General features: G+C 49.0%; 1 protein-coding gene across 14 annotated transcripts in view; it reads right to left on the bottom strand.

Annotated features, from left to right (window-relative positions):
• Positions 1-19,216, bottom strand: part of MAP4 (microtubule associated protein 4) — a 212,158-nt gene that overhangs the window by 84,573 nt on the left and 108,369 nt on the right. For 8 of the 14 annotated variants that reach the window (XM_081834122.1, XM_081834123.1, XM_081834132.1 and 5 more), the window contains exons 5-12: positions 15,388-15,519; positions 9,383-9,496; positions 7,750-7,878; positions 7,108-7,200; positions 6,329-6,430; positions 5,622-5,729; positions 2,226-2,924; positions 440-598 (exon numbers count right to left, since the gene is read on the bottom strand). In XM_081834122.1, coding sequence (XP_081690248.1) covers positions 440-598; positions 2,226-2,924; positions 5,622-5,729; positions 6,329-6,430; positions 7,108-7,200; positions 7,750-7,878; positions 9,383-9,496; positions 15,388-15,519 — 1,536 coding nt within the window. The remainder of the gene's footprint in view (positions 1-439; positions 599-2,225; positions 2,925-5,621; positions 5,730-6,328; positions 6,431-7,107; positions 7,201-7,749; positions 7,879-9,382; positions 9,497-15,387; positions 15,520-19,216) is intronic. The other 6 variants (XM_081834127.1, XM_081834131.1, XM_081834130.1 and 3 more) reach the window with 6 other exon arrangements.

The following is a 19,216-nucleotide window of genomic DNA, read 5'->3' as shown; positions in this document are numbered from 1 at the left end:
ACAGGCCAAAAAAAAAAACCACACCCCAAAAAACAACAGACCAGCATTGTTATGAGGTCCGTGACCAGAATGGTTCTCCTAAATGTTAGATCAGAAATGAGACCTATATGGTAACCAGAAGGGGACAATGTTGCATAGAATATTCAGCCATGGGGGAGAGTTGCTTGTATTTAACCTGGCTCCCAGTATGGGGGTGGAACGGGGAGGGCGGAGATTCCCAGTTTTGGGACTGGGGAACAAGTAGAAATAAGAAACAAGAAATAAAGCTGAGGCCATTTCCTAACCACACAGGAGAAGGAAGAGGTTTGCCTCTTTGGCTGCAAAGGGATAGGCAATTTGCAACACAGAGAGAAAGATAAGAGTATGGTGGAGACAGAAAACAAGAACGGGAGATGCAGCTCAGCTCAGCTGCTCCTCTGTTGCCGCTGCCACTGCCTACCTGCAGGATCCAGGGCGACCTTTCCCTGAGGCAGCTCCGCGGGATGGTCAGGGCCAGCTTCAGGTGATTCCTTTGGCTTGGCCACTTCCAGAAGAGCAGCCAAGGGCTCCTTAGTGTCTGCTTTGGACTCTCCCGGGGGTATCGGTTCTTTTGACTCTGCTAGAAATAAAGGCATAAAAGGCATCAGTGTTTTTCTTTTTTTAAAAAAAAAAAAGGGAAGGAGACAAGACTGGCAGGTGCTAGGATAGTTGTGTACAAACACAGACTTGCCATGGACAAATTGAACAGTATCTGGAATTCATTATTTTATAAATATTGTATTAGTTTGCTTGGTTAAGGAAAACAACTATTCCCCCCCTTTTTTTGGTAATGGTACACAATATCTTTGTTATTGTTCTGTTTTGCTTACTACATGGGTACACTTTCTTGTTTCTTCTTCTTTTGTGTGTCTTATCTGTGCACTTGTAATTTTGTACCTTTTATTTCTCAATAAAGAATATAATATAAAATAAATAAGAAACAAACGAGTAGTCAAGACAGGAGGAGCTAGCTTGATTTCTGCTGCTCCAGAGGGGAGGACCGAAGCCAATTGGATTCAAATGACACAAAAGGAGAGAGACTCCGGCTAAACTTTAGGAAGAACTTTCCGACTGTAAAAGCCGTTCGACAGAGGAAGAGACTTCCTTGGAAGGTGGTGGGCTCACCTTCACTGGAGGTTTTCAGACAGAGGTTAGGCAACCATCTGCCAGGGATTCTTTAGCTTTGACACCTGCTTTGCAGGGGGTTGGAGCAGTTGACGCCTGGGGGTGCCAAACCTGCCATTCAATGATTCTATGAAAATCACCACCCCCACCCCCACCAGCTTGCTCCCATGACCGAAAACACATCCTCTACATCAAAACCAGCTGCCCAAGCCTGCAGAGGACAGATAAATACCGTATTTTTCGCTCTATAAGACCATAAGACGCACCTAGTTTTTGGAAGAGGAAAACAAGAAAAAAAATATTCTGAATCCCAGAAGCCAGGACAGCAAGCGGGATAGCAGCGCAGCGTTCCCACTGGCTGTCCTGGCTTATGGGATAGCCGCGCGCAGCCTCTCCCAGGCAAGAGGAGCCTTCATCCCCTGCCCGGGAGAGGCTGCGCACAGCTAAGGCTCCCCCAAGAGCCGCGCTTCCTTTAAAGAGCCGTGTGGAGTGTGTGTGCGACTCTTGGGGGCTTTTCCCCGAGGAGGGAGAAGGGATTGACGGGCTGCCCTTCTCCCCCCTCGGGGAAAAGCCCCCAAGAGCCGCACACACGCTCCACGCGGCTCTTTAAAGGGAGCGCTGAGCAGAGCCTCCCGCCTGCATTCGCTCCATAAGACGCAAACACATTTCCCCGTACTTTTTAGGAGGGGAAAAGTGTGCCTTACAGAGTGAAAAATACGGTACGTCAGCTTCACCATGATCCTGGGCTGAGCGATGTAGACCACTGGCCTGGCCCAATCCAGCCACCAGGACAGTATTGTGCGTTTCAAGAGCTCTGCCTGCCAATATCCTCAGTGTGAAGCTGTCCATCCATCCATCCACCCTGTTTCTTCCAAACACCCCAATCCCCAGCTCAGCCCCCACCTCTATTGCACTTGTGGGGGCACCGCTAATGGGCCTCCCTGCTGCTGCCTCCCCGCCATGAGAGAAGCAGGCTCAATCTCCTGAAACAAGGAGGGTGTGGCTTCCATTGGTGCTGGCAGAAAGAAGGAAAGCAGCTTTCCCCATAGGAAGTGACATCTTTCCCCCACATCTTTCCTTACCTGCAGGCTCCAGATGAGGCGCCACAGGTGGAACTGACAGCGGTTGCTTGTTCTCCTCCGGCTTCTCTGTAGGCTTGCTGGGAGACTGTTTGTCCTTTTCCCCAAGCTTCTCCAGGGCAGGGAAGGTCTCCCAAGGCTGGAGGGGCGAAGAAGGCGTCTTAGGCCCTTCTTGGCTCGCAGCGGGCTGGTTGGGAGAGATCTTGCTCTCTTCCGCTTTCTTCTCTAAGTGCTGGCTGGGAGAAGCTTTGGGCTCTTCTGCTTTGGGGGCTGGAGCAGCTTTACTCGCCCCCTCCTGCACATGCGGGCCCTCGCTGACCTTCTCTGTGTGTTGGGCAGGAGGAGCCTTTGGCTCTTCGACTTTCGGGCTTGGGGGCTGCCTCTCCTTTTCCTCCATGGACAAAATGAGAGGGGGCTTGGTTTCCTCCATTTTCTGGGTGGGAGGCTTGGTTGCTGCGCTTGCCTCCTTCTCCTCTCCACATTGGCTGAAGAAAGGCTGGCTGTCGTCCACTTTCTGGCTGGGAGGAGTCTTCCTTGCGAGCTCCTCTGCCTTCTGGGACTGGCTAGTCTCTTCCTTCTCCTTGTGCTGGGTGGGGGAAGGCCAGCTCTCCTCCTGTTTCCCCAGCACAGGAAAACCGCCAGTACCTGGAGCTGTAGCGTCTGCGGCCTTCGCTTTCTGCTCCTTTGTCGCTTCTGGAGAGCCTATACATAGCAAAAGAAGGAAGAGGTGCCTTTTTTCATCTACGCCACCCAACTGCCAATGAGTCCCCTCTAGGATCAGTGATACCAGTCCACTCGTCTGTCTTCAACCAACACATCTCCAAAAGAAGCAGGTGGCCGGATGGCGGGTGCTGGGGACAGATGGACAGTGACCATCCCATTCCTGCCCTGCGAGTGAGCTTCTGCCCAGGATGTGGGGAGACAACCTGTCCTGCACAGTGCTACACTACCTTGGAAGGAGCAGGTCTGTAGCTTGCGGGTGCTCCTGTATTTGTCACATTTGGCTAAGGTGGTGTAATGGGATTAGGGGTTGCTTGTGCGTAAGCGCCAAACCGCTCCAAGTTGAGTAGTTGGCTAAAACCTTCCCTAGCCGGACAGCCCTTACTTCGTGGCTGTCTTAATCACTGGCAGAATCCGTCAGTGGGCGTTTCCTGAACTTTTTCCAACATAAGAGCTCCTTGACAGAAAGTCTCCGCCTGGATTCCCTGCGCGACAGCTTTCTGCGCAGAGTGGGCGTCCCCAGGGGAGGTCCTGAGCTCTCTCCACTGGTCTCGCTGGAAGCGTCCCTGAGCCTTCCCTCCGACTCCTCCTTCCCTTCTTCCTCAGCGGAAGCTCTCCCTCTTTCCCTGCTGGTTCCCTCCCCAGCATCCGAGAGCCTCTCCACCCTCCTGAGCTCCGATGGCAGTTCCCTGACAGGTGGCCTTAGTGGTTGGGAGTGCCTTTTTCTAGCTCTGTCCAATTCATCAGCTTTCGGACAGGAAGGACTGCATTGCAAGGGGCTGGACTACATTTTTATTTTATTCACTATATTTATAGGCTGCCCTCCATCAAAAAATCCCAGGGCAGTTCACAAGAGAAAAACAAGATGGCCCTTGGGGTCCCTTCCAACTCTACAATTCTGATTTGGCCATTGCGCTCCATGAGCTGGGGACTTCCACGCTAGATTACTGCGCCATGCAACACCTGGGGCTGCCCTTGAAGACAACTCGGAAACTTTAACTGGTCCAAAATGAAGAGTTGCTCTTGAGCTCGAATCCTGCTTGCTGGTTTCCCACAGGTATCTGTTGGGCCACTGACGTGATCCAGCAGGCTCTTTTTATGTTTTTACGGTTAAAGGCCTAAATTACTTAGGCCCCAAATACCTGAAACAGCCCCCTCCCATCCCTAAAGAACCTCTCAGGTGTCAAGATCGGCAAAGGGACTCACTCCTCTTTGTGGTTCCAGCACCCTCAGAAGTGTGCGGAGCGGGGCAGACCTTAGGGTGGGGAATGTCTTACCCACAGAGGTACGGTCTTCATCCTATGCTGAAGACACACTTCTTTACCCTGGCATTTGACACATGAGATCATGACAACAATGGCTGTGCTCTGCCTCCACAGCTGGAGGCTGCAATGCTTCTGGATACCAGTTACTGGAAACCACAGGAGACAGAGCTCTTGGGCTCCCATTCTGCTTCTGCTCAGATTCCCATTGGGGCACCTGGTTGGCCACTGTGAGAACAGGACGCTAGTCTAGATGGGCCATTGGCTGCCATGGGCTGGCTGGACGCAGAGGAATAGCAGGTGGTACCAGCTGGGGAACCCCCAAGGTAAGAAGGTTCAGAGCCTGGGGCATGACAAGGGGTGGTCAGAGGGAGCAGAGGGAGGAGGAGGTGTTGGAAGCCGAAGAGGTAACAGGGTTTAGTGAGCAGGGAGAGGCTGTGGCAGAGAGAAATCTAGACTCTAGAGGCAGAAGCGGAAGCTGGAGAGCAGGGAAGCTAAAAGGAAGAGATAGGCTGGTGAGGAAGCCAGGGGGTCTCCCTTCTCCTGCTGCAACCAGCTCCCCTCTCCCTTGGTCTCCCAGAACCATAAGAGGCATGGAGAGAGCGAAGCAAAGACAGACAAGATGAAAGAGCCTCAGGTCGCTTGGGAAGGACCCGGGGGATGGGGGTCTTAGGGAGCAGTGGGAAGGAAGACCTTCAATCCTCGCAACTGCCTCAGTGGGGAAAGAGGAAGACTTGCTGTGCTGACTATGCCTGAGCTTTTATTTTTTGGGATAAAAAGTTAACTTCACTGACACCTTGTGAGTTGTTGCTGATCTGCGCCCAACCTGATCCAGGAGGGCTCTTCTTATGTTCTTACTAGATTTACATTTTAGGACTCAACTTATTCTTGTGCTTGTGATTTGGTTTGAACTGTTTGCAATGTATTTTCAATTGCTGTGACCCTCCCTGGGACCTCGAGGTAACGGCGGGGCAGTAATCAAAATACGCTAGGGGAAGTCTGCTCTAGAGAGGACTCTAAACGGCAGCTTTATCTGGAACTCTAGCATGTTGGAATACTGCTGGCTGGGGTCTGCTGCGTTTGCAGGAAATCTGGTGCCACCGTTCCAACTGTAGGAGCTCCAGCAGAGAACGAGGTTATGGAAGAGCAAAGCAGGACAGGATGCGGGCGTCAGGAGGGCCATTGATGGAGATGACGGTGTGAGACAGAGAAGGAGGGAGTGAAGGTTTGGGGGCAAAGGGGGCAGGGGGAGAAGTCTATACCCCAGAGCCATTTCTTGTGGGTTCCTGCTTGTGGGACCAATTGGCACTTGACATAAGACCGTTTCCTGTGCAAACCCAGAACCCGCCTCCTTTTCAAGCATTGCAAGCAAGCCAAGAAACAAACACACACTACGAAGTCTCGAGAGCAAGCTCACCTGCCAGGGATTCTTTGAGAGGAAGAGATTTCTGGTCATATGACGGTTCAAACCCCATCAGCTCTTCCACTGCAGGGGCAGGCCCGTGACCTCCGACTGCAGGAGAAGCTGGAAAAGAAAAGGAAAGAAACGACTTAAGCAGAAGATTTAAAGGTGCGTGTTCCTCCTGCTGCCGACGCCACCATTTGGAAACAGAACAAAGCAAACGGCCGAGAAAGAAAGGGGGGTCATCTTTGCTGCCTTTGGGATGGCAGGGTGAGTTCGGAGCCAAATCGTTAACCGGTTGCCCCACTATGCAGAAGTCAGGAGTACAAATAAATTACATGATAATAATTATATTTATTTATAATCTGCCTCGTCCTCAGACCGGGAAGCTCAATTATAAATCATCCCAAATGTCATGAGTTGGGGAAGAAAGCCTGACACCCCTTGCCCAAGAAACCCCATAGCCCCAGGGGGCAAGAACCACAACCCATGTTTTTCCTCTGCTTGGTTTGCAGGTTGCTTGGGGTGAACAGGACACCAGAAAGGCCACATTGGGGTGGAACAGTCCTGTCCCCAACTCACTCAGCCTATCCACCCCACACTGCCATGAAACAGCTCTGGCAATGATGCACTGGAGCCTATCGCTGCAAGCAATCATCTAGCAAGGGTAGTATCCAGATCTCAAACGTGAGCCAGCTTTCCACGGAGCTCTTCCTTCTCACCTGCTGGCGCAGACTGCTTTGACTCTGGTGGATTGGGCTCTGTGACGTCTACCAGACCTGTGTCGGAGCATCCTGGAAAGTTCGTCAGGATCTTGCCGGGTGCTGGGCACAAAGAGAGGGTGGGGGTGGGGAATAAGCTATTCGCACAGAAACTGAGCTGGAGCCACCAGCCAGTCTGAATGGCTTTTGGGCAGGTGCTCTGCGTGACACGACAGCAAATAGGCAGCATCCATATAGCATGTAATTGAGAGAGAGAAAGCCTTGAACTGGGGTGGGGGGGGATAAAGGTCATTCAAAGTGCTAATGGGGCAAGCGTAGATACCACAGACCCGCGCCCCTCCCCAGGTAAAAGCTTTCTTCACCAGATTCTCTCCGTTCAATCTCTCCTTCCTGCTCATCACCCTTTCAAGAGGACCTTACCTACTTCCACCTGTGGAACAAGAAGGGGAAGGGAGTTGGGGGCCACCAGACTGGGTAGGTCATGCATCTCTCTCTCTGCCTCCAGCTTCAGCCAGGATGCATGAAGACAGGGGTGGGGAAGCAGGACCTGAAAGGGAGTGGGAATGGCAGAACCCTAAAAGCTGGGAAGCAAAGGATTCTGGGAACCGTCTCGTGATGTTTTGCTGCTCTTTCCCCACTTTGTGACACCAAAACTCTGCCTTCCTCTCTGAGAATCAAGGTGTTGTTTGGAAACAGCAGGTGGGTCCATGCCAATGCCTGACTGAAGAGCCACAAAAGAACACACACCTCCTTTCTGGAGATGCTTCTGCCTTTTTTACCTGGCGGCTCAAAGAAAGGTGTTCCTTGTCCCTCTGCTAAATGCTGAGGTCTCAACCAGAAATCTTCAGGAAGTCCCGTCTCTCCTGCAGGCGCTACGGGAAACAATGAGCAGATACACAGGCTTTCGTGAAAGCCTACCCAAAAGGTGGCTTCACGACAGGTTACCTTTGCAGACCCCCAAGTCAAACCACCCCAGGTTTTTTGTTTCGCCGGAAAAGAGGTGGAGTTAGAGGACCACCAGGAGGTCTTCTAGGTGGTGTTTGCTGAGCAGCTGTGGCTGACTCAGGATTGCTCCAATTCGCTCCGGGGTTCCCCTGGAACACCCACAGAACTGGCAGCCTCAAATCCTACTGCAGACCTGGGTGCCGTCTTGCTTTGATTCTGCTTGTCCTCTTTTTTCTCTCGGACAGAGGAAAAGCAGGGATCTCATCTCCACAACATCTTTGGCAGCCACGTATTAGCCCTAGAGTGCAGATTTGCTCCTGCTTTTCTCTTCTTCCTAAAATGCAGCTTGCAGACCCATGCATACTCGCCTCACACCCTAGGTTACTAGCTGCTGGTTGCCTCCTCCCCGCCCCCCCCCATTCGCCCCCAGGACTTCTGGTGTTCTTGGCAGAGGCAACAGATCAGCATGGGCTCACCTGCTTCGTTCTGGTTCAGCAGAGACTCTGCCCCGGAATCGAGGAAGGCCATGGGGTCAAAAATGTTTGCAGGAGGGTGTTGGGGTCCCAGAGGGGGCTGCTCAGGCGCCCCTGCAATTCCGTAAGGTGCTGTAAAAAACAAGGCAGGTTTTTTGCACCACCAGCTACCACATATCCCCTGCCATCCACTATGTGGAAGGGGGCGTTCACGCTTAGACTGAACCAAGCTGAGGCTGATTCGGTCTCTCAAGTGGGATGCAATGTGTTTCCATCAACTAACAAACCAATACAAACCTTGCAGGAAATGAAGCCCCGGCAGCTAATTGAGTCAGGATTTCCTTTCCAGGTAGCATTTTGCACTGAGAAAAACACACTTCCAGAGGAGGAAGAAAATGTTCATTTCCCCTGGCTGCTACCAGCACACCCAAGTCTTAAGCTTGAGCTTATTACTTTCCTGGTGTTCTGTGACAGTAGGAGGAGGAAGGAAAACTACGAAGTGTCTTTTAAATAGATTCCCCAAACCTTGGGTCCCAAAATGATTTGGACCCCGTCATCCCCAGCCAGCATCCAGGGGGTTCTCTAAAACCAGAGGTAAAGAGACTTGGTGGCAGCACAATCACAGCAGCTGTCTGGTAACTGCTTGCCAGCTCCAGTTTACAAAGCCTCTGGTCCTGCTGTGGTCGCCTGCAGCTAACCAGCAAGGGACCACCTGATGCCCTAGTCCTAAGCCTTGCAAAACTGAACGAGCAGAGCATCATGAGACAGGTGGGTGTGGCAATGGCAGCCACAGGAAGCAGCAGAGGGGGTGAAAGAGGATTAATAAAGTGGGGAGGTAGCAACAAGGCCCCATCACACCCAACAGTGCCTTGCAGAGTGCCTAGGCTTTGTCTTAGCCTTGTGGTGCAGACTTCAGAGGTGGCCTGCCCACCAGTCTTAGGCCGTAATATCAATGCAGACTGGCCTTTGGCCTCAGATATATTCTCCTGGGGGTCAGAGCAAGCAGAGGGGAGGGAAGCAGAAAGTGAGGAAGGAGGACAGGTTAAACATTTTCCCAGAAAAGCAGGAGGGCTACACAGAAGCCCCAAATGTTGCACCTCTAATGCCATTCAATTCTGGCTGCAGAGGATTGGGATTTTTTTGTTTCCACCAGCCACAAGGAGAAAGGAGGGCTGGGAGACTGGCGGACCAACAGGAGCAAAAGATTGGTGAAGTGGTGGTATTCAATTCCCTCACCGCCACTCTGGATAATGGGACACTTTGCCCAGGAATTAAAGGTTTCAAATCAACGTGGTCTTCTTCACACTTCCAAGCTTTCCTCCAAACACCAAAACGGCAGTCTATAATTTCACAAAAAAAAAAAAAAAGATCTAAGGGAGGCATGAAGCAGCCCAGCCTCACGACCGACGGCATGATTGCAAGCATGGAGATTTTTCAAGACCCACTGGCAGGTTAGAAGTCTACTGAGAAAGCAGATTATGTCCCTCAGTGCTCTCCATAATTAACACGAGTTTCAAAGCACACTGGAGGAGGAGGAGGAAGAAGAAAGATGTCAGCCATGCAGAAGAATTCCTTAGTGGCACTTGAAGCGGGGAGAGAGTTACGCAACCGGCAAGCGCGGCGGAGAGAATTGTACCATGGACTTCTTGCGAAGCTCCAAAATACTCCCCGAAAGGCGGCACATTCGTCATTTCCTGAGGAAGCAGCAGGAGGTCGGACAGGACATCTTCGCGGTGCATCTTAAAAGGCTCTATGGGACAATCAGCAGAGAGTTGGCGTCTTTGTCCAGGGTCTCGAGCCGTGGCACAGTTCAGAACAGCTTCCATCTTGATTCAGCAGCCCAGGACACCCCCATGCCCCTGCCACCTGCAGTGCCAGCCCTGCCTGCTGTGTAACAGATGTGGCAATCGACGAGAGAGGGGTACAGGGGGCCATGGCAACGGGGTGCAAAGGAGCTGAGGCTAGCTGAGCCTCATCTATCTTACAGGCTACCTACTGAGAACAGAGTCCAAGGGGAAGGAGGGCTTAGGAAGATGAATATCCTTCTCCCCCCACCCCACCAAAAAACCCCAACCCTTGGAAAAAATGTGTGTCTAAACTTCTCAAGGACTTGCTATAGTGAAATTTTGGTCACTCAGCCGTCAAAAAGGAGACAGAGCTTGAGCTTCAGTTCTGTGTGGAAGCACAACACTTTTTAATGATGAGCCACAGCCAGACAAGTAGCTCAGTTGACAGAGCACGAGGCTCTTAATCTCAGGGTCAGGGGTTCAATCCCCACATTGGGCAAAAGATTCCTGAATTGCACAGGGTTGGACTAGATGACCCTCATGGCCCCTTCCAACTTTATGATTCTATGATTCTACGTCTATCAAGGGAACCAGAAGTGTGCTCTGCAAAGGTTAGCAGATGTCGAATTCTGGGCTTACTGCTGTGGGATCCTCAACCAAGCTAACTTTGTTCCAGGTATAACTTTAAGATGTTACTGTCACTAAACTTTGCGCCAGGGATGGCTAACGTGAGGCACTCGAAATGTTGCTGGACTACAATTATCACATTGGCACAGGGCAAACCACAGTCAAACCCGTTTCCCTGCCTCTACTTGGATGTTGATAAGCAAGACTCATCAATACCCACCCCAGACACCCACTTCAGGGCAGGATTGAGAGGCAGCCAACCTAAATCATGGTTTTATTGAACATTTTGAACCCTAACCAGGGTCTCTTGACATGAGGAAAGAAATAAAATGTATCTCTGTGCAGTTAAAGACATAATACCTGGGCTTGCAAGGTGTATAATATTTTTTTTATTTAAAAAAATGCCTCAGGTGTACCCGCTCAAATTGTTGAAGCATCTTACTTGTTGAGGCATCTCAGACACAACAAGCCCAAAGCCTATGTGCAGAAGGGACAGGTTTGCATGTGTGTCAGATGATCCTGACGGCCTGCCACTTCCAGACAGTTCTCAAACCCAGCGACCACCTACAATCCATCTTGTTAGCTTGCGCCAGGAATCCTATTACACCCTTGACTGGACAGAGGCAGCCAAGCAAGAGAGGAGCCTCGGTGACCTCTTTGCAGGCAAAGCGGCTTTTCCAAAATGAGCCTCTACCTAGCAGCTGGGCGCCATTACAGGAAGCGGAAGCCACGCTTCTTATGAGGGGCAGGGCAAAGAGAGCCTTCCACGTTTCACTGGAAACAAAGATGTAGGTTTTCCCAGACCAACATTGAGATACTGCAGAACTAAGGCAGGTGGGGATATTGGACGAGAGGCTTCAAGCATGATCCAGCCTTATCCTTCCCTGTCCCTGTCCCTGGGGCAGTCATGGCTTGCATGTGCAAAAGGAAGCCACATCAATGCTAATTCGTCCATTCCGCTCTCCTTCAGCGCCAGCTCTTTAATCAATTGGTTTTAGTGCATGGATAGCTCAGTTGGTTAGAGCATGGTGCTGATAATGCCAAGGTTGCAGGTTTAATCCCCGTACCGGACAGCTGCATATTTCTGCATTGCATGGATGATCCTCGGGATCCCTTCCAACTCTATGGTTTTATGATTTTACACTCACAACTCAAAAGGTCACCCTGTGGTGCTCTATCTACCTACATGAGAAATTCTGGGGAGGGTTTTAACTTCAAGCCTTGCCAACGCTTGGATCCCTTCACAGTGTTTATTGAGGCAAGGGAACTATGAGTCTTCTCCACTAGAAGGGGATAACTCAGGCTTCCTCAACCTTGGCCCTCCAGATGTTTTTGGCCTACAACTCCCATGATCCCTAGCTAGCGGGACCAGTGGTCAGGGATGATGGGAATTGTAGTCTCAAAACATCTGGAGGGCTGAGGTTGAGGAAGCCTGGGATAACTCTTCTGTCCTTTGGACTAGGTGGTCTAGAGCAGGGGTCAGCAACCTTTTCCAGCCATGGGATGGTCCACCGTCCCTCAGACCATGTGGTGGGCTGGACTATATTTTGGGGGGGGCGGAGGGGCGAATTCTTATGCCCCACAAATAACCCAGAGATGCATTTTAAATAAAAGCACACATTCTACTCATGTAAAAACATGCTGATTCCTGGACCGTCCACGGGCTGGATTTAGAAGGCGAATAGGCCGCATCCAGCCCCCAGGCCTTAGGTTGCCTACCCCTGATCTAGAGTTTGCCAAATGGTGTCCCATTTGCAAACCAGAGAAACTGTCCTGGGCACCAAACACACACACACACACCCCAGACATGAACACAAAATGCCTGCTCTATTGTCTACAACAGTATTCTTCTTTCAAGCCTGATTTCAGCTAGGAGAGAGGACCCTGTGAGTACATGCGCACCCATGGGTGCTGCGTTGGCAAATGAATTGAAAGTACGCTAAGAGCCTCACTGATCCTGCTAGGTGTTCCATGCTCCTGAAGTGCTTAATAAGCACCTTCAACATGTAAACACATCGGAGGCTGGAAGGAGCTCAAGTATTGTTCCAAAAACATCCACCGTGACAACAGTCCCAACGGTGTCTTCAAAAACCAGCAAGTCCAAATTCTGCATTTGCTAAAAACATTATGAAATTTCAGCAAGCCAACTCACTTAGAGGTTGTTAGGTTTATTTAAGTGGGTTTATATGCTTTCCCATATGCATACGTTACTGTGATTAACAAAAGGGTTTTTTTTTATTTATGTGGCAAAACATTTAGGCTTCTGCTTTCATCAGCTACTCTGATAAAAAAGAAGTGATGCCGTTTCCAAGGTGGCAGCCAGGAAAAAAAGAAAGGAAGATGAATATAAATAAGACAGCATCGTTTCATTTCTACCAGAGCAGTTGATGAAGACAGAAGCCTATATGTTGTGCCACATGAGCAAAAAAAAAAGCCCTCTGCTTTATCAAGCACAGTAACATACATATTCTTTTAGTGATTATCCAAATTCTAAAGGGGGATCCATAATAAGTTTGTGTGGTATGCTGTCTGATGCAGGGATGGGTGGGTGGGTAGATCCCTGCTAGGATCCTGTTCTCCCAGTGGCCAACCAGATGTCTATCAGAAGCCTGAAATATAATTCTGTGTGTAAATATAAAATCTCTGAGCTCCCACAGCCAGCGATACTGAATCACACCCAAAAGTCAGAGTGTGTGGGCTACAGAAGAGCATATTCTTGCACATCAGCTATCAACTTCTACCCAAAAGCCTCTTTTCACATGTCAGAATAACTGCTACTGAGCCCTCATTGCAATATATTCTAGGGTTTTGCAAACGGGCCCCCTCATTTCCCCGTTTTTCAGGATTGATGGGTTATTTGAGGCAGCTTTAAAAACGGCAGAGATAGGGGATAAATCAGTTTAACTGATGCAATTTGTATGCCCTCCACACTAATCTCTCTGTCCCAGCCTTGTAGGCCAGCGCCCATGAGCCATTCCAAGCCAACCGCTGTGTGAAATTGAATTTTGAAGGATTTGAGGAGTCCAGAGAGTCCCTGCTCATGCAGGCAGCCGCACAAAGAAGATGCGAAGTGCTTCCGCGCAGAGGGAGCCCCATCAGCCTGGAATATCAGGTTGGTGGGGAGCGGCAGAGAACAACCAGACCAATTGTTTCATGCTCCAGAACACACAAATTATCACTGTGGCATTAAGCGCCGCACACAGAGCTAAATCATGCAAATGCTCCCGCAGCAGACAAGGAAGCTTTACTATCCATGACAGCTACGCTGCTCCAGGTGACTTATTAATGGAATTAAACTGAGCAGAGGTATGAGAAGGGAGCCCATTGCCACTGCCTGAGGGTGATGGACACCTGAGCAAAGTATGCCTCTCTGCTGACCTGTTTTGCACATTTGACCCAGCAGCACGCCCACTTTCCCATCTCTGCTTGTCCAAAGCTAGCACGTGGGAATGGTGTTTCCATTTTAGGGTCCTTAAACACACATTCCCACCACGGAGGAAGTCTCAGCATTGGGGAATGGGAGGGAGGGTCTGTTCCCTGTCCCTGCAGCCTGAAAACATTTAAAGAGCCAGGACAGCAGATGGGATCGGAACGTTACTGGGGTGAGTTTTTCTGCATGCCAGCTTTTAGAACTTGGTTGGATGCAAGCCACAAGAGAAAGGGGCTGACGGACAGAGGAATCAACATTACGTTGATTCCAGTACGTTTGATTCCAGTACGTTTCCAAGCACAATTCAAAGTGCTGGTGCTGACCTTTAAAGCCCTAAACGGCCTCGGTCCAGTATACCTGAAGGAGCGTCTCCACCGCCGTCGTTCTGCCCGGACACTGAGGTCCAGCTCCGAGGGCCTTCTGGCAGTTCCCTCCCTGCGAGAAGTGAGGTTACAGGGAACCAGGCAGAGGGCCTTCTCAGTAGTGGCGCCTGCCCTGTGGAACGCCCTCCCAGCAGATGTCAAGGCAATAAACAACTATTTTACTTTTAAAAGACAACTGAAGGCGGCCCTGTTTAGGGAAGTTTTTAATGTCTGATGCTGTATTGTTTTTAATTTTCGGTTGGAAGCCGCCCAGAGTGGCTGGGGAAACCCAGCCAGGTGGGAGGGGTATTAATAATAAATTGTTGTACTTGTTGTTATCTCCTTTCAGAACATTGTAGGGGTTCTTTGGGCAGTCAGCAGTCAGGAGAAGATGTTGGAAGTGAATGCTCATGACAGCAATGTTAAACAGTGCAACTCCCTCCCATACGAGTCAGTGATGGCCACCAACCTGTTTGCCTTTAAAGAGGACAAGACAAATTCATGGAGAGTCAACAGCTACCAATGATGGCGGCTGTGTTCAACCTCCGCTGTGAGAGCCATCATTCCTCCGAATATCAGTTTTTGGAAACCAGTGCTCTGATGTCTGGCTCCCGCTTACAGCTTCCCATATGCAGCTGTTTGGCCACTGTGAGAACAGGATGCTGGACTATATGGGCCACTGACCTCTTCTGGCAGGCTTGTCTCACGTACCTAGCTCCACATGTATGTTCACGGGGTCTAAGCTGGTTGTGACTACACCCAAAGAAGCAGATCTTTGAGTCACGGTGGAGTGTGCACTGAAAAAAGTCATAGAATCATAGAATTGTAGATTGGAAGGGACCCTCAACAGTTACCTAGTCCAACCCCCTGCAATGTAGGAATCTCAGTTAAGGCACTCAGGACCAGGTGTGCTGTGGTAGTAGGAAAAATATTGGCTGTCTGTGCGTGAGCCTCTGTGGAATCATGGTTGAAGTATTTTGTTCGTTTCTCTCCTACAGCAGATAGTCAACCTTTGGAATGTTCCGGGCACATGGAAGCCACCACTGACAAACCCACCAGCAGGCCAAGGATAGTCCATGCAGTGCCTCTAAATGTCATTGGAATCCACTTCCCATCAGCCCCAGTCAGCATGGCTAAAGAAGAGGGATGATGGGAGCTGTAGTCCAATGACATCTGAAGGTCACCACATTGGTTTAGGCAATGAAGAAGAGGACCCGGACAGACTCTGATGAAGAGGGTTGGTGAGATGGATGGGGAAGGTAACTCCTTCAGGCAAGCAAGTCCTAAAGGGGGCGGGGGACACTAATCTAACATAGACTTCTAGAAGCAGGCATTGGTCCTGGAATGGCGTTCAGGTTTGAAATTTCAGGGGGATTTCAATAAAAATGCAGGCTTCTGTGCTTCCGTTCTCAGCGAAGCTGCAGCTACTTCTTACCTGTTACATCCATGGGCTTAAATGCTGGCTGTGGATCAAAGCAATGGGCCCTGTCGTCCATTGTCCACGAATCATTGCGGTCCAGAAACTCCTTGTAGGACATCTTTTCATCCATGATCTTTCCTGGGGACACTGGGAAGAGAAAAAGGAAAGCATCGTTGATAACCAGCAAGTCAAACCGAGCCCTTGGTTGTTTCAGAGAAGAACTTCAGTTGGACCTGCAAGCTACAGCCCACTAAACTAAGGACAATTTTCACAAGGGAGAGAAGCAAGCAGTGGTCATCCCCCTTCCCTCAAGCAAATCCATGTCTCCATTCAATCCTCCGCTGTACAACGACCTATGGGCAAGTCAAGCCAAGTAGTGCCTTAGCATTCCGAAGTTTCTTTTACAAGTTCCCAGAAGTATTACAGTAGTGATTTCCTTCTCCTGCCCACCTGCTCATTCCTCATCGGTATAGAATCACACAATTGTAGACTTGGAAGGGACTCCAAGGGTCATCGTAGGAATCACAGCTGAAGAATCCCAGATAGCCACTGAACCGCTGCTTAAACTTTTCCAAGAAATGAGAGTCCACCACCTTTTGAAGTAGTTCGCTCCCCATTCAAACGGTGCATAGTATCAGCAACTTCTTCCTAATGTTTAGTTGAAATCTCCTTTCTTGCATTTGAATCCATTGGTTCAGCCCTAGCCTTAGGAGCAGGAGAGAACAAGCTTGTTCCATCTTCCACGTGACAGCCCCTCAGATATCTGGAAATGGCTCTAACATCTCCTCCCAATCTCCTCTTTTCCAGACTAAACATCTCCAACTCCCTCAGCCATTCCCCACAAGGCTTGGTTGCCAGCCCTTGATGATCCTGGTCACCCTCCTCTGCCTATGTTCCAGCTTGTCAATTTGCTTTTTAAACTGGGGTGCCCAGAACTGGACTGAGGACTCCAGGTGGGATCTGATCAAGGCAGAATCGAGCAGTACCACGACTTCCCTTGATCCTGATGCTATACTTCTGTTGATGCAGCCTAGACTAGCAAGCATGTTAAAACAATCGTTTATGTAATCACTGCCATGAACACAGACACGTTGATTGTCATGTGCTTCTGTGTGTACAAATCTCTACACAGATAAACACCTTTCCCCCACCTGTCTACTGACCTGTCCCTGCAGCCCCTCAGTCCTACCTTGGTGAACAATTTGCAATACTAGCTGGTCTTAATATTGTGCTGTCACACAGAACCAGCAGCTTTCTCAGCTGTCCTCCATTGCCCCAAGTCGATGCATCATTTGCAACTTAACCCTCATTTCCCTTTTTCTCTCCTCCCCGTCACCAGACAAGAGGGTTTTGTGCCAAAGGCCATGTCACCGCAATCACCTCAATGCACGTAGCAGGTAACCTCTGGCCACAGACACTCTCCCTGTGCACTTCAGTGATAGCTACGGCCAATGACAGAATGAGCCACGAGGCTTACTCATGTAAATAAGTCCAAGAGAAGCGAACAAAGAGGATTGTGTTTGAGACCTCGCAGTGAAAAGCTGGTTTGTAAAACGCTCCACCATTGGCAACCGTTTGCATTGGGTTTGTTTGTTTCTGAAACTTCTGGGAGGGCTGCAGCTGCTTGTCTTCACGAGAAGCAGGAAGTCAGAGGCCGTCAGCCATCCCTTTATACCAGAATGAGCTGCTTTGTTTCTACTGGATCCCTGTTGGAGCGACACAGGGGGTTGCTACCAGTGCAGCGCTTTGCAGAGAGAGCCAACACCAACATCCTGCGTTTCAGGGTCACATCGCTGGGTGCTAACATGTGTGCCTCGAAAGCAGCAAAACTTTTTTCAGATAGCTATTCTCAGAAAATAATGCAGACTGCTTACTGCATTTGCATCTCACCCTTCTTTTCTAAAACTGACTTGCAGCTTTGTTAAAGAAAGGAAATTAACAAAATGGGAGAATCAGCTCACATTCTCAAAATGATAAACACCCATCTTAATTTTCCCATAGAGAGAGAGAGATGTCATTCAAATGCCTGAGCAGGTAGCCAACCAAAGTTGGTGTCCATGCAAAGTATGTTCAAATATAGCAAGGGAATTGTGGTCTGCAGACCGCTGCATAATAGATATTTATTTATCCTTCCATGCTCAAAGTAGAAGTCTCTTAGCGACCACACACTTATTCCAAAGGACAAATGTATCTGAACGGAAATATTTGATCAGGAAGGGAAAATAAAGCACATTTAACATGATTTAAATTGGGGGATACATTTTCACAGAATAATAAAGACATTGTGCTTATTCTCTTACAAGATTTCCACCCCACCCCTTGTACACCAAAGCTTATTATTTTTAGAGAAAGTGGTGACTCTCTCGTCCAGTCTGCACCCCAAGGATCATTTATGGTTACCATGCTACAGTTAAGAACCACAGGAACTGACGAAGATAAGCATTCTCTTAGATCAAGCACTTAGCATTTTAAACTTTGGATTGTCCACAATCCTGGTGGGTCTTACTAATTTACCTCTGCCCCTTTCCCTCAAAGTTTTAGCTCCCTCAGTGATGATGCTACAATGAAAGCTGTTGTTGCCATCATTTCCTTCTCACGCAGAGTGGTACCCTGTTTACCGAATTGCAAGTTCTTAACACCGGTGCGTAAGCATTTCATTTGGCGCTTTCATTTGGTGTTTTGCAACGTGTCTGTTTGTTTAGCATATCCATGATTATACAGCTGATTTATTTTTAAAATCCTTTAAGCGCCTCAAAGCTCTTCTTGCCTTTGCCATGCACAGGCCCCAAATTTGGCAAAGGGCAGAGTGGCTTCCTTCCAAGGCCTCCTGCCTATTGCACAGCTAGGGAGGAGGGTGACGCGGTTGACTATGGCAAGGAGGACACAGCCCAAAGATTTAAGGCTGCCCCATGCGCTGCACCGGGAAGATCAGGTTGCACAGCAAGGGCAATGTTTGAGAGAATAATCCACGTGTTGTGCATGCTGTTAAAAATCTAATCCATAGTGGGTGAGAAACTCCTGTAAAGCTAGCAAGGTAGAAAGAAGGAATGTCGAGTCAGACCAATGATTCATCTAGCTAAGTATTGTCCACACTACTGAAGGCCGCATACAGCATACTATTAGAATGGGAGACGAAAGATGAAGGGGTAAAATCAGTTATGATTAAATGGGCACAAGATGTAGGTCACAACATTATGGTGGAAGATTGGGTTAAATTATGGAAAACTAACTTAAAATTTACAGATGAAGATGATGTACAGATGGTACACAACACCAGTGCAGTTAGGGAAAATGTACAAAACTAGTTCAAATATATGTTGGAAGTGTAAGGAAAAGGAGGGAACATTTTATCATATGTGGTGGGATTGTAAGGTAATTACAAATTTTTAGGAAATGATATATAATGAATTGAAGAAAATGTTCCATTTAACATTTGTTTAAAAACCCGAGGCATTTTTGTTGGGGATCGTAGGGAAAGACCTGCCAAAAAAGTTGAAAAACATTTTCATGTATGCGACAACGGCCGCGAGAGTTCTGGTAGCACAAGGATGGAAGACTAAAGAAACCCCAACTAAAGAATCATGGCAAGAAAAATTGATGGACTATGCAGAACTGGCAAAATTGACATATAAGCTACAGGACAAGGATAACTGTGACTTTAAGGATGAATGGGAACCCTTTACAAAGTATCTGAAGACGCAACAAAGCGAACTGGACTCCTTGGCAGGTTTTGAATAAACATTCACAAACCTTTTACTGATAATAATCAGCTAAACAGTTTGAGGATCTATACAACTTTGTAACATGCAGAAAATAGCATTATTGGAGAAACCAAAGACTGGAA

The sequence above is a fragment of the Podarcis erhardii genome (assembly GCF_964252035.2).
Source record: "Podarcis erhardii genome assembly, chromosome: 12".
In the NCBI taxonomy this organism is placed as follows: domain Eukaryota; kingdom Metazoa; phylum Chordata; class Lepidosauria; order Squamata; family Lacertidae; genus Podarcis; species Podarcis erhardii.
This window is presented reverse-complemented; position numbering and strand designations above follow the sequence as displayed.